The sequence below is a fragment of the Thunnus maccoyii genome, chromosome 12 (genome assembly GCF_910596095.1).
Source record: "Thunnus maccoyii chromosome 12, fThuMac1.1, whole genome shotgun sequence".
Taxonomy (NCBI): domain Eukaryota; kingdom Metazoa; phylum Chordata; class Actinopteri; order Scombriformes; family Scombridae; genus Thunnus; species Thunnus maccoyii.
In genome coordinates, this window is record NC_056544.1 from 8,868,888 (window position 1) to 8,881,302 (window position 12,415).

The 12,415-nt window shown below is 38.9% G+C and overlaps 3 protein-coding genes across 4 annotated transcripts in view; 1 reads left to right on the top strand and 2 right to left on the bottom strand.

Annotated features, from left to right (window-relative positions):
• si:ch211-188c16.1 (uncharacterized protein LOC562677 homolog) overlaps nucleotides 1–988 on the bottom strand; it is an 8,416-nt gene extending 7,428 nt beyond the window's left edge. Inside the window, exon 1 of one of the 2 annotated variants that reach the window (XM_042427865.1) lies at nucleotides 780–988. In XM_042427865.1, coding sequence (XP_042283799.1) covers nucleotides 780–788 — 9 coding nt within the window. In that variant the 5' untranslated portion in view covers nucleotides 789–988. The remainder of the gene's footprint in view (nucleotides 1–779) is intronic. The other variant, XM_042427864.1, reaches the window with a different exon arrangement.
• The window catches only part of c8a (complement component 8, alpha polypeptide), a 19,943-nt gene extending 12,981 nt beyond the window's left edge, over nucleotides 1–6,962 (top strand). The window contains exons 2-12 of the mRNA XM_042427866.1: nucleotides 1,444–1,491; nucleotides 1,621–1,729; nucleotides 2,248–2,395; nucleotides 2,576–2,723; nucleotides 3,413–3,602; nucleotides 3,691–3,873; nucleotides 4,298–4,538; nucleotides 4,639–4,770; nucleotides 5,076–5,233; nucleotides 5,409–5,634; nucleotides 6,639–6,962. Of these exons, the coding sequence (XP_042283800.1) occupies nucleotides 1,444–1,491; nucleotides 1,621–1,729; nucleotides 2,248–2,395; nucleotides 2,576–2,723; nucleotides 3,413–3,602; nucleotides 3,691–3,873; nucleotides 4,298–4,538; nucleotides 4,639–4,770; nucleotides 5,076–5,233; nucleotides 5,409–5,634; nucleotides 6,639–6,787 (1,732 nt within the window). The 3' untranslated portion in view covers nucleotides 6,788–6,962. The remainder of the gene's footprint in view (nucleotides 1–1,443; nucleotides 1,492–1,620; nucleotides 1,730–2,247; nucleotides 2,396–2,575; nucleotides 2,724–3,412; nucleotides 3,603–3,690; nucleotides 3,874–4,297; nucleotides 4,539–4,638; nucleotides 4,771–5,075; nucleotides 5,234–5,408; nucleotides 5,635–6,638) is intronic.
• Nucleotides 6,963–7,187: 225 nt separating this feature from the next.
• Nucleotides 7,188–12,415, bottom strand: part of LOC121908275 — a 34,088-nt gene continuing 28,860 nt past the window's right edge. Inside the window, exons 17-26 of the mRNA XM_042428178.1 lie at nucleotides 12,160–12,307; nucleotides 11,112–11,253; nucleotides 10,857–10,989; nucleotides 9,888–10,085; nucleotides 9,457–9,697; nucleotides 9,072–9,200; nucleotides 8,825–8,988; nucleotides 8,063–8,216; nucleotides 7,583–7,654; nucleotides 7,188–7,483 (exon numbers count right to left, since the gene is read on the bottom strand). Of these exons, the coding sequence (XP_042284112.1) occupies nucleotides 7,311–7,483; nucleotides 7,583–7,654; nucleotides 8,063–8,216; nucleotides 8,825–8,988; nucleotides 9,072–9,200; nucleotides 9,457–9,697; nucleotides 9,888–10,085; nucleotides 10,857–10,989; nucleotides 11,112–11,253; nucleotides 12,160–12,307 (1,554 nt within the window). The 3' untranslated portion in view covers nucleotides 7,188–7,310. The remainder of the gene's footprint in view (nucleotides 7,484–7,582; nucleotides 7,655–8,062; nucleotides 8,217–8,824; nucleotides 8,989–9,071; nucleotides 9,201–9,456; nucleotides 9,698–9,887; nucleotides 10,086–10,856; nucleotides 10,990–11,111; nucleotides 11,254–12,159; nucleotides 12,308–12,415) is intronic.

Here is a 12,415-nt window from a genome sequence, read left to right on the forward strand (position 1 = left end):
AAGTAGATTAATAGAAACTGATATTACTTTCAGCATAGGAAAGAAAATATACTCAAGATGGTTAATTATGGAAACAAAACACAATACTGGCACAGCATAATTAAACAGTCAGTTCACCTAGTTTACAAAAAACATGTTTTCTTACTCTTCACTTAGTGGCATCCAGCTATGCAGATAGTTTGGGTTTTTTGTGCTGAGGTTTTGAGATATCTGTCTCTGTGTCAGCTTCCATCCCAATATTCATGGGGGTGAATGTACTTTGTCTATGAAACATGTCTATCTAAAAACATAGTCTTCTTTACTCTGAATAATCACAAGAACATCTGTAAACTGTTGACTGTAGGCCTGTGGATTATCATGAGTGACAGATACATTGTACATTGTTGTTTAGTTTAATTTCTCAATGCTGGGGGTACCATATATAAAATTCCAGTTACCTCCATTGTTGTGGGGTGCAAGAAGAATTCTCAGAGATACATATCTTAAGACCTTGGCAAATAAAAACAAAACTATGTGCATGACTAGATACCACTATTTGTATGTAAGAAAATCTAATGTTACTTTTCTAATTTGGGTGAACAGATCCTAATATCCTTTAATATTTAGAATTTGGATGGCTAAACCATACACCTTTATAGCATAAATCAAATCTACAGCACAGTCTATCAAACGTGGGTTGTCTTAGCTTGCACAGGGCATGATAATAAGGCTAATTTAGCCTAGCTATCCTTTAAAAGTCCTTAAGCAAAAAGTTACTCAGAAAACTCTTTAAACTTTACCTCTGCCATTGTAGCTCGTTTTGTTCATCACTGTTCAGGTTTGCGCATTTGGAAAGCGGTCTGAAGTTTGATGACCTGACGCTGTCGGCTACCTGGATATTTAACTTTCCAGCAGTCTGTTTATGCTAATCATGAATGATGCTAATACAAACAATTTGAAAGCGCCGCCGCGAGACGCATCTGCGTGCTGCGCGTGACCTGATACGTGGCGTTCATGTGTTTGATTTATGAATCAGAAGCGTTGAAATAATAATAATAATTATTATTATTATTGTTGTCGTTATTTTTTCTTACCCCTATGGATCATGAATTGATCATAACACTAAAATACTGAACAAAAGAAAAGTTTGTGTTTCAGAAGTGCTTTATTGTAGGAATATTGCATATACTGAATTTGTGTGTTTGCAGGGTTTAGGATGAGGAATGAGGGTATAGATCATTAAAAAAAAACTTTCCCAACTGTTGTAAGAGCATGTTTACTCTTGATCAATGATTCACTGTGGTTGGCCAAGACAGAATTTTGCTAACAGTCCTCACAGGATCACAACAGCTGTTTTGTGATGTGGCATTTTCATCTTAAGGACTAGCTACTCATTTTCAGTATGAGGATATTTATCAATTTGCTTCTGGGTTTATGCACACTGCATCTGTTTTTCAATTTTAGCACAACTGTGAATGCATCCAGGAGACCATCGACAACAGCTGATAGCAGGTGCGGTATTCTAGCTTCACTGCCTCTTACATTCTCTTGATAATATCTTGATAACAGTGATTTGATGCGTCCCATACACCATGGTATTGGAAGTAGAATTGAGATGATAATGGATGTTTCTGGGGCCAGTGGGGCTGCTACTAGGAGGGCCAGAGCTGTAAACAGACCATCACCCATCGACTGTAAACTGAGGAGCTGGTCATCGTGGACACCATGTAACTCCTGCACAGACAAAAAGGTAATGATGTGTTTTTACAATAACTTGCATAAAAGATAGAAGGTTGATATACTGTAGACAGATCGACTTTGCAATGTTGAAATTAAAAATCTCTATCCAAAGGCAGTTTTTTTTTGGTAACATAGCATCAAGTGTTAAAATACATTATGGATGAGATGATCAATAAGTCCAAAGGGAACAATGATTCTCCTAAATCAGCACTACTGCTCCAATTAGGTCAAAGAGAGTGGCCTTTGGTTGCACAATGTTACTGATATTTTTGGGCCTTCTCCAATATACACAACTCTTTTGGACCACTTGTAGACGTATCAAATGTTATATATCTGCTTATGCTGACTCTCCATTTATTTAATTCATATAATTCAAAGTGTGAACACAAGGATTGCACCACTAAGATATGCCATGCAATGATATTTGGCCTACTCCTACTGTGTTTCATGAACCCATAAATCAGTGATGGGAATAGTCAAACTGATTGATTTCAACTGCTGATTCTATTCGAACTTCATCTGTCTTAGTTCCGTTTCCGATACATGGAGAGGCCGTCGCAGTTTGGTGGCACAGAGTGCTATGAGACACTGTGGGATAGGATGACGTGTCCGACAACAACCACAACATGTCTGGTGCCAGATTATTGTGGAGATAGCTTCACCTGCAAAGAAACGGGCAAGTTTCATCAGTGACCTCCACAACAACACATTCTCCTCAAGTTATGTAACAGAGCCTTTTTGTCCTTTGGTGTGTGAAGATGCTTGCACATGCATTAAGTGCTTGTGTCCACACACACAAAGGTACATTTAAGAACCATGAAAATAAGTGTTTAAGATGGTCTCTCCACCTATCTAGGGCGCTGCATCAGCCAGTCCCTTCGCTGTAATGGAGAATCAGACTGTGAAGATTTTTCTGATGAAGACGATTGTGAAACCATTAACCAGAGAGACGACAAGTGTTCCACCCTCCTGCCGATCCCTGGTGCTGAGCGGGGCACACAGGGGTAAATATTCCTTACTTTACTTACCTCATTTTACTTAGTTTACATCCACATGCAAGAAATCTTTAAAGGTAATGCCAAGCCCACACATTACAAATACAGCTGTAAAAAATACCTCCAATAAGCACTTAGTGCATCATCAACACATCCACAAAAGACACACGTGAGCCCATCACACCATTATTTCTTTGGCTTGAAATTGCCAGCCTTTAAAGTATCTATTTAAAAGGCTAAACTGTATTCTATATTTTTCTTATTGTGAACAAATCCCATGAAAAGATCAAAATGAGCAATACTATAGTCCGTCTCTGAATACTTTCTGACTTCTCCACTCCACTTGGTACTCAGTCCCAAGCCCATTTGTTCCTATTGAAGATGTACATCTGTAAAAATAAGTCAAGAATATATACTTAAGTCTTTTTTTAAAAAAAAAAAAAAAAAAGCTCAGTAATTTCCTGAAACAGTAGGGCAAACCATTTTTTAGCAAATGTTACTCAAACAGGAGTGAATAGTGCATTTGCTGGGGATTAATACACATTTTGTGCCCTAGTGAGTACTTAAATATGTTATTGTTTTGGGGTTTTTCATGGGATTTGTTGACAATAAGTAACTATATATCATCACATTAAGTGTTTGTGTCAACGCACACAAAGTATGCTTTAACGACTGTTGCATTATTCTTCTTTGTCTAGCTACAACATCTTGACTGGAGACTTTGTGGATTATGTACTTGACCCAAAGTACTTTGGAGGAAAGTGTGAATATGTCTATAATGGTGAATGGAGGAAATTCATATATGACTCATTCTGTGAAAGTTTGCACTACAATGAGGATGAAAAGAACTACAGGAAACCTTACAACTACCATACCTACCAATTTGTGGTACTGTCATATTGTGATTTATTTCTTTATGCGACTAAATAAATGGACTGAACTAAGACATTTTGATGTAAGGTTTAACATGTTACAGGCTGAAGCTTCATCAGAGGGCTCTTATGAATACTATGACGATATGGTGAGCCTGCTGAGAGCGAGGAAAACTATGAGCTCCTCCAGTGGCGGTGCCTCATTTGGGATCTATTATGTGGAAGCGGGGCTGAGTGGAAGCCAGGAGTCTCAGTTTGAGAGCAACATAACACAGTATAAGAGTGAGGTATAATCCATTGGCCCACAGGTCAACATATTTCAACAAGTGCAATCAACTTTGTGTAATATTTTACCATTAATCGTTTTGTTTATCATTGTTCATTTTATGAAGGAATAATTCAACATTTTGGGCTTGTTCATTTTTTTGCCAAGAGTTTGATGAGAAGATCGATACCACTCATGTTGAAAGTGGTATCAATTTGCTCATCCAACTCTCAGCAAGAAAGCAAAGATGTGCTTCTCAAAATGTCAAACTATTTCTTTACACAGCGTTTAATATCTGTGGCCAAAAGAAATTTTCGTTTTTTGTGGTATAAATAAGTCACAGTTTTATTGACTTGGAAAGAAATGTAAAGCTTATTTCATTATTACTACTTTTTCTGGTAAAAAAAGTAAAACACCCCATCCAACATTTGTCTTTCTGTCCTCAGGACTTTGGGTTCGTTAGGCTTTTGTCCAAAGTGCAAACAGCCCGCTTCAAGATAAGAAGTAATAAGTTAATGCTTCATGAAAATTTCTACATGTCACTCATGGAGCTTCCAGAGCAGTATGACTTTGGGATGTACTCCCAATTCTTCAACACATTTGGCACCCACTATGTCACTGAAGGAACTATGGGAGGAACCCTGGAGTATGTAATGGTTATCAACAAAACAGCCAAGGCATATTCAAGTACTGTGGGCTTTCCAATTTGTTAATCAACATAATCTAATAGGAAATGTTACTCAATGTGTGTTAAACTTTGTGCAATTCTCTACCGTAATTTTTACAGAACTAGAGGCTGAACAATCTGCTCTATGCCTTGGTGGCTCTTTTGGTCTAACCTTTCCACTTGACAGCTATGGATCACTAGGTCTCAAAGCGAGTGGGGAGTCGTGCGACAAAGAAGGACGTTATTCTCATGGTGAGACATTGAAATTCTATTGGTACCAAACCCTGACCCATCAGACAAGGACAAAGAAATTCAGTAGATGGGAAATAGAATTATTAATAATGGTCACATCAGGCCCTAGTGATGAGGACATGCCTATTTGAGGCCCTCATAATATCTTATTAGCTACAATTTTAGTTTAAATGCTTTATTTGTAACTACGTCTAATTTCCCTTCAACTGATAAATGCTATAAAGGATTGTTGTTGTAATGTGTTATCAGAGCTGTTTTTACAGTACAAATGTGATTTTCTTTGGTTTGTTGAATTTGAAATGTAGGCAAAAGAGACAGTTCAGCTATGATTCAGGACATTGTCACTAAAGTGAAAGGAGGAGTCACAGTCAGTAGCAGTGGCGTGTTGGCTCTCAGGAACCCCGAAACCTATAAGAACTGGGGAGCAAGCCTCAAATACAACCCAGATCTCATTGAGTATGAGGTAATTTACTGGAAGAAACTGAGATTGTGCTCTTAAACAGAATTAGAGCAAATTCATTCAGTTATAACTCATATTGACTTTATGCTGCTTTTGTGCATTTGCTGGTGTGGTCATCTGCTTTTCATTAACTTTTCTTTTTCTCCTCTTCCTGTCACGTCCTTCCCCGATAACCAAGATCATGCCAATCTATGAGCTTGTGCGCTTCAGCACAGCCGCTGACGATGCAGGTGCCAGACTGGCCAACCTACAGAGGGGTTGGGATGAGTATCTGCAGCAGTTCGACTCCTGTCGCTGTGCCCCCTGCAGACACAACGGGGTCCCAGTCCTCTCTGGTACCTCCTGTAGCTGCCTCTGCAAGGCAGGCTATGAGGGAGAGGCCTGTGAAGTGACTCGTAGAGGAGGTGAGACTGTCATAGGTGAATAGGAAGTAGTGGTTGAAAGCACACTCAACTTCCTTAAATAAGTATTTCAATATTTTGGGAAATTTGCTTATTTACTTTCTTGCCAAGACTTACATAAGAAGATCAATACTAGTTTCCCATCTGTGTTAAATAGAAAGATACAACCAGGAAATAGTTAGCTTAGTTTAGTGTTATAACTGAAAACAGGGAAACAGCTAGCCTGACTCTGTCAAAAGGTTAAAAAAAAATCTACATATCAGCACTTCTAAAGCTCACAGATTAAATAAACAAGATATAGTGTGAATTAGTGAGCTGGTCTTGATAGGCTGATTTTTTTGAAAACCTTTGTACAAACACATGCCAGCTGTTTCAACCTACTTCCTGTCTTTATGCTAAGCTAAGCTAACGTCTCCTCACTCCCTACCTACAGTACAGCAAGAAAGTAAGTGTATTCCTCAAAATGTTCAAAAAAAGAAAACATTTAAAGAAGAAACAATTCTATAAAGAATATCAATTTAAAAGCCTTGCACTCCAAATGTTTCTTTAAAAGTAAAAAATTACAAGTATTAGTATTAAATGCTAACTATCAAAAGTTAAAGTACTCTTTGTTAAGAATGTTCTCTTTCAGTGTTATTAATTCATATTAAGTTGCAGGAGGTCGAATGTATATTAAGGCAGCATAGTGTAGTGGAGTAAAATATTTACTAATGAAATTCCAAGCAATACGTCAGGTAAAGTATTAGGACCTCAAAACTGTACTTCAGTTTAACCTTTTGTGACTTTTTGCTCATGTGATGACCTGACAACAAGTAGTGCAAACCTTTTTAAACCTCTCAAAGTTTCATGCATACAGTGTTTTCTTGTTCAGATTGATAAAATAGGTACTATCCTTCTTTTTCCGCCTGTTTCATCATCTTTGAGTCAGAAGATGTGATGCAGATGCAGATACTTCCTCTTACCAAATCCATATCCTTTGGTTAAACTCTCATAATTTTACTCAACAGATACCACAACAGATGGGTCGTGGTCCTGCTGGGGGGCTTGGTCATCCTGTACATCAGGGATGAAGACTCGGACCAGAGCCTGTAATAATCCCCCAACTGATGAGGGCATAACTTGCCTGGGCAGCTCCTCTCAGACTCAGCGATGTTAAAATGATGTTTGTCTCAGACTCCAGAGTGAAGATGCTTAAGTGCTAACTGAGTGTAATTTAAGAGTTTTCTCAATCAATAAAAACTTCTTTTCCACCACCCATTGGAATTGTCTGAGCTCATACTGTGACATACTGTACATGACGGTAGGAATAAATGTGTGTTGTGCAGACTTTACTATGTGTATGTTAATGTGGGTTTTATGTAAGCACAAAAGTGAAATTGTCCACTTTAAATGCTTTTATATGACATTTTTTAATTCCCTCCAATGTGAAGGCAGAGGCAGATTCCAGGTCAGTGCCTTAGGCAGATCTAGTTAAATGCTACAATGCTACAATTACACAGGAGGGAAGACAGATATTGGCACACATGGTTAAACAGTAATTTATAAAATATTTATCGAACATAATCCCTTCTGGTGAATCTGTCATTGTTCAAATATGAATTATAATAGTCACACTAGGCAGTCAAATGACAAAACACCACAGACTAATGATCAATTTTTAGGGAAGTGTTTATAAATCTTTATTTGGAGAACGGATTTGAAAAGCATTCAGTAGAATCCTGCTGCAGTCCGTGGCATTGCATGCCTCCATTGCTGGGTGCTGGATTGTTACATTGGCGACTCCTTGTCATTGTTCCTCCACTGCAAGATGACCACGAACCCCAGCAGCTCCAGCTGCCATCGATGGCGATATCTGTCAGGAAGGATTATATCATATGTCACTGTGTCAATAGTGTCAAAAGGAAGACACATAATGTTATATTGGATACAGTGTTTTGTATTTTGGTCAAACCTTTTTTTCTCTTAGTGATCTCACAGCCCCGTCCACTGTAGCCAACAGGACACACACAGTCACACCTGGTACCTGTTGAAGATGACATAATATTTACTATTGTCATTACTAGCAACATCATCACCACAACAACGATCATCATCAGATAACAAATTTAGGATGCTCTCTGTGTTTTGGAACAATAACTCCAAAGACGCCAGAGACCTGTGTAGAGATATGTTGGTGTTACTGGCTTCATTGGTCATCCATCGAGGGTAATAAAGGTCTCTTAATGTCCCATTAACTAAAACTAAAATTGAAACTAAAGCTAGGGAATAAACTTGAAGTGAAACAAAACAAACAGTAGAGTAAAAGGAAAAAATACCAGGTGAAACGCGACTTACGAAAAAGGGTAAGAGTAATGCAGTGAGTTTTATGTGAATAATGGATATGGAACCAATAGAATTTAAGTCAATAACCAATAAATAACCACTAAGGTACCTCTCAGAACAGCCACTCCATTATTGTGGCAGGGAGCGCATCGACATGGACTAGCCTCTTCCAGGTACTCTGACAGGGCTCTCTTCAGGTTTCTCTTCAGGATGTCAGCCTGGGCAAAATCTCTGGAGGTCACCAGCTCATACAGCGGCCGTGTCTAATGAGAAACATATAAATATATAAGTGTCATTATTAAACCAGGCTCTTATCACTGCTCAAATTCAATTCGCTTGGAATTAGTTTTTTAGATAGAGCCAACAGAAAAGCCTCAGAAGTGTTGAAACTTGACCGTGTTGTAACAAGGCAGCCTATTTATATTTGGCTCAGTTCCTATCTGGCATCTTGCTGTTTATTCTCTAACTTGCTATTGATCAGCCCTGCTGTACTTTGCCTTTTGTAATTGTGCCAATTCTGGTGCCACCACTGACCAGCTCTTCTGTAAATGTTTCTGTCGCAGTTAGTCAGGTCAAATCCTTGTGCACCATTTAATTTAAGTCTGCAAAAAAATTAGGACTGATTAAGGCTTGATACTATCAAATCTACACCAGAGCAAGAGGGATTGCAGATAATCATTGATTATCTGCCAATGAAATGTAGAAATATAAAGGAAAGACAAAAAGAGGCATAACCAGGTGTATTCAAGTCATAGGAGACAAGCACACAGATAAGGGCGTGTACTGAGTGGGACTATATGATATAACAAACAAAAATGGGGAAAAAAGGGAAGCAAAATATGAGCAATAGCAAAGGACAGAGAAAACTCACAGTCATGCGAATGAAATCAGGGTTGAAATGCACACCTTCACCCCATAGCCTCATCAGCTGTGGGGTGGGAAGCTTCTTAGACACCAAAGCGGAGATGGATTCACTGGTACCACCCTTTACGACAGCAACAAAATCCTCCACCATGCTGCCATTCTCTGTGTCCTCTGGACAGAGACAGAAGAGGTTTATCATGAGATCACGTGTTTGATGTAAAATAAAGGACATTCTGCAAAGTACAGAACCTTACTTCCCATCTCATTCAGCAGGCCATTACAAGATCCACCGTGAGCCCCAGCCGACACATAAACGCCTTGTATGTTGACCCCAACTTTAAGGCCTGCGTTCACACACTTCTTGTAGTCTTCCAAAGAATAATCTAGAACAACAAAAAGTCCATCAGGGAGTGGTTATCACTTTCACAAAATTGGGCTGTCAAGGTACAGTATTTCAGTGCAACGGTGCATTAGTTTACACCATTAGCTGTCAGAGTATGGAGATAATGTCACTGCGTTGCCAAACTCCAGTATCTGATCATAGTATTTATCTTTATACATTTTTATAACATGCAGTAAACAAAAACTTGACTGGGGATCCCCGATGACTCCAGTTTGCAACTCACTAGTATTTATTACCTGTCTTCTCAAGCCTTTCTTTGTTCAGGATGATGGTGTGCTCATACTCTCCTCCGAGAGTAGCCTCTGTGATATAGTGGGTGCCGTAGTCTCTGTAGATCTGTCTGTATTCCCCATAAACATAGGACTGTGGCAAGGAGCGCAGTAGCTGCAGGAACTCAGGGTGAAGCATCAAATCATCTGACTTCAGCATGTACTGGGCCAACTCCAGTTCTGCTTTGGCCCTCACAAAGCTGTTAGTCTGGGGAGAGGATCAGTGAGAGGCAGGTGAAGCATACCTAACTGCTTTCAGGTCAAGATTGGAGTGGGGATTATCTAATATTTAAATAACTTGTGGTAAAATTATATACTAAAGTTGGATTTATTTTGTTTTTGAGAGATGTGGGTGCACTAGCAGAGGTCAGGAGACAAGAAAAAACAAGACATCTCACTTTGCCTGAGGCACGGCGAATCTTCTTTTCTGACTTGGTGTATTTGTCCTGATTGTGGTTGAAGCCAAACTCAAATATGCCTGGGATGGAAAAGCCAAAAGAAACAGAGATTTTGGTAGATCGTTCCATTATGGTGTGGTCCATGTACTCAGAGTACGAGTCAAAAGACTGAAGTGTGAAATCATATGAGCCTTTTGTCTGTTAAGAGATAGAGAGCAAAAATTCTCTTTCAGTGTGTGAATAGGAAAATAATAATTAAACATATTAGGAAAAATCCTTTTGAACAAATGCCTGCCAACAAGGACTGTGAATAAAATGAAGAATGGTTTCAAATGAATCTGTTCAGTTTAAAATGTTTAGAACAAAAGAATAAGATGAAAGACGAAGAACAAAAGAATAAGATGAAAGATGAAGAACAAAAGAATAAGAAGAAAGATGAAGAAAAAATAGATAAACCATGATTATTCCAAGTTTTAAGTTAACCCTAGCTGATGCAACTTTCATAAAAGGTTTTGTAAGTTGTGATTAATGGCTTTATTGATGGTAATAAATCATTTACTATTGCTTCACAGAGAAGTTTTAAACATTAAAAGAACAAATTGTTGGTTACCAGGTTGTGAAAAAGTCCTTTGGCTGATGTTTTTCCTTTTTATTTAGTAATAATGCAGTTATAGATGTTAGTAATCCATAAATAAACAAATGAATAAATAGGTTGTTAATTAATGTATTTTTGTCCACGTCCTCTGCAGCACTTTTCCAAGAAGGAAGTGGTCCTATCAATCAAAGGGATTTTCCACAATATGGCAACCCAAAAGTTCTTATTAATGTCTTCTAACTGTCTCTAACTGATCTATAAAGCATAAAACCATTAGTTATAGCTTATAAATCCTTTATAAAGAGAAAATGATACCGATTAAAACTCCAACTTAATACTCATTATAAATAAGTGTGATTGCCGACTGGCTCCACCTGTAGAGTGTACTGTTGCAAGTTGTAAGGCTTCCTGAATCTGGCATCCTGGATGTAGTGTGGCAAGCAGCTACCAGCATAGTATCTGTTATCAAGCACAACTCCCTCCAGGTTACTGTTCAAGATGTTGATACTAAAAGAAGAGAAACAGCAACAGCATTAACAGTGAGCAGACTGATTTGGAAGAGCAACATGTTTACATATCTTCGAAAAAATCTGGGACTCACATTGCAGCCGAATGGGAGTGTGACTCACCCTTTGGCAAGGTTCTCAATTCCCCAGTACTCTTCGGCCTCCTGCCTGCAGGGCTTCTGACCCCTCCTACAGCCTGCTTCATCTGACATGTCCCCGCAGTCATCTTCGCCATTACATTTCAGAGTTCTTGGTATACAGCGACCTGGAGGGAAGGAAAGGCACGGATGGCATTTAGTCATGGTTCATTTCCAAAACAACATAAAATGTCATTAACTTTATCTGGTTCATCACTCATAATCTGTCTCATGCAGCAAAGCATCCAGGCATGTAGATTTTTTGTGGTGTTATTTAAAGGAATGTTTGACATTTTGGGAAATATGTTTATTTGCTTTCTTGCCAACAGATAGTTGAGAAGATTGATACCACTCTCATATTTATATGATAAATATACTGTAAACCTACAGTCAGCAACTGATTAGCTTAGCTTAGCATAAAGACTGGAAGCAGAGGGAAACAGCTAGCCTGGCTCTGTCCAAAGGCAGCAAAACCCCAACTTTGTGTCAACACATCATCAGTTATTGTTCGGATTAAACAAATGAGATATAATCTGTTAATTAGTAAACTTTAGAGGTGTAAATTTGTGGTTATCCCGGCGGGTCATGTGACAAACAATTTCTTGGGCAAGTGCAGTGACTTTAGTGACCTTTAGAGGTATTAGTAGGTGAATTGTTTAGCTTTGAACAGAGCCAGGCTAGCTGGTTCCCCCTGCTTCCAATCTTTATGCTAGGCTAAACTAATCAGCTGCTGGCTGTAGCTTCATACTTAGCATACACACAATACATGGTAATAAAATGGTATCAAGCTAATTTATTTCCCAAAATGTTCCTTTAAGAACAAAGCTCTTAAAATGCAAAGCGGTCTCCACCAGAATGAAGAGATGACTCATTCACATCGAGGGCAGAATATTAACATTCTTCCTCATCTTGTGACTTGAATTCTTAAATATTGTCCCTCTGCTACTGTGTGGTTGTTTTATATAAGACTTGCTAAAGCAGAATGCCCTTCCAGAACTTAAAGTTGAGGACATGTAGAGGGTTGGAGTCAGTACCTGTTTCGGTGCAGAGGAAACCTTCACACAGAGGAATGTTGTCACAGGCGTAGCGGTCTGGAACCGCACAGGCCTCCTCCTCCCTGCCATGAAAATTGCATGGCTCCCCACCAAACTGAGATGGCTTGGTGAGTTTAGCAAAGCGATACTGCACGGATGAGGGAGACAAACACATAAACAGTCAGAGAAACACAGAGAAAGGCTCACCACCAGCCAATAAAGGTGGTGGAAGAGCTCAGAAAGAGCTCCAGGGACC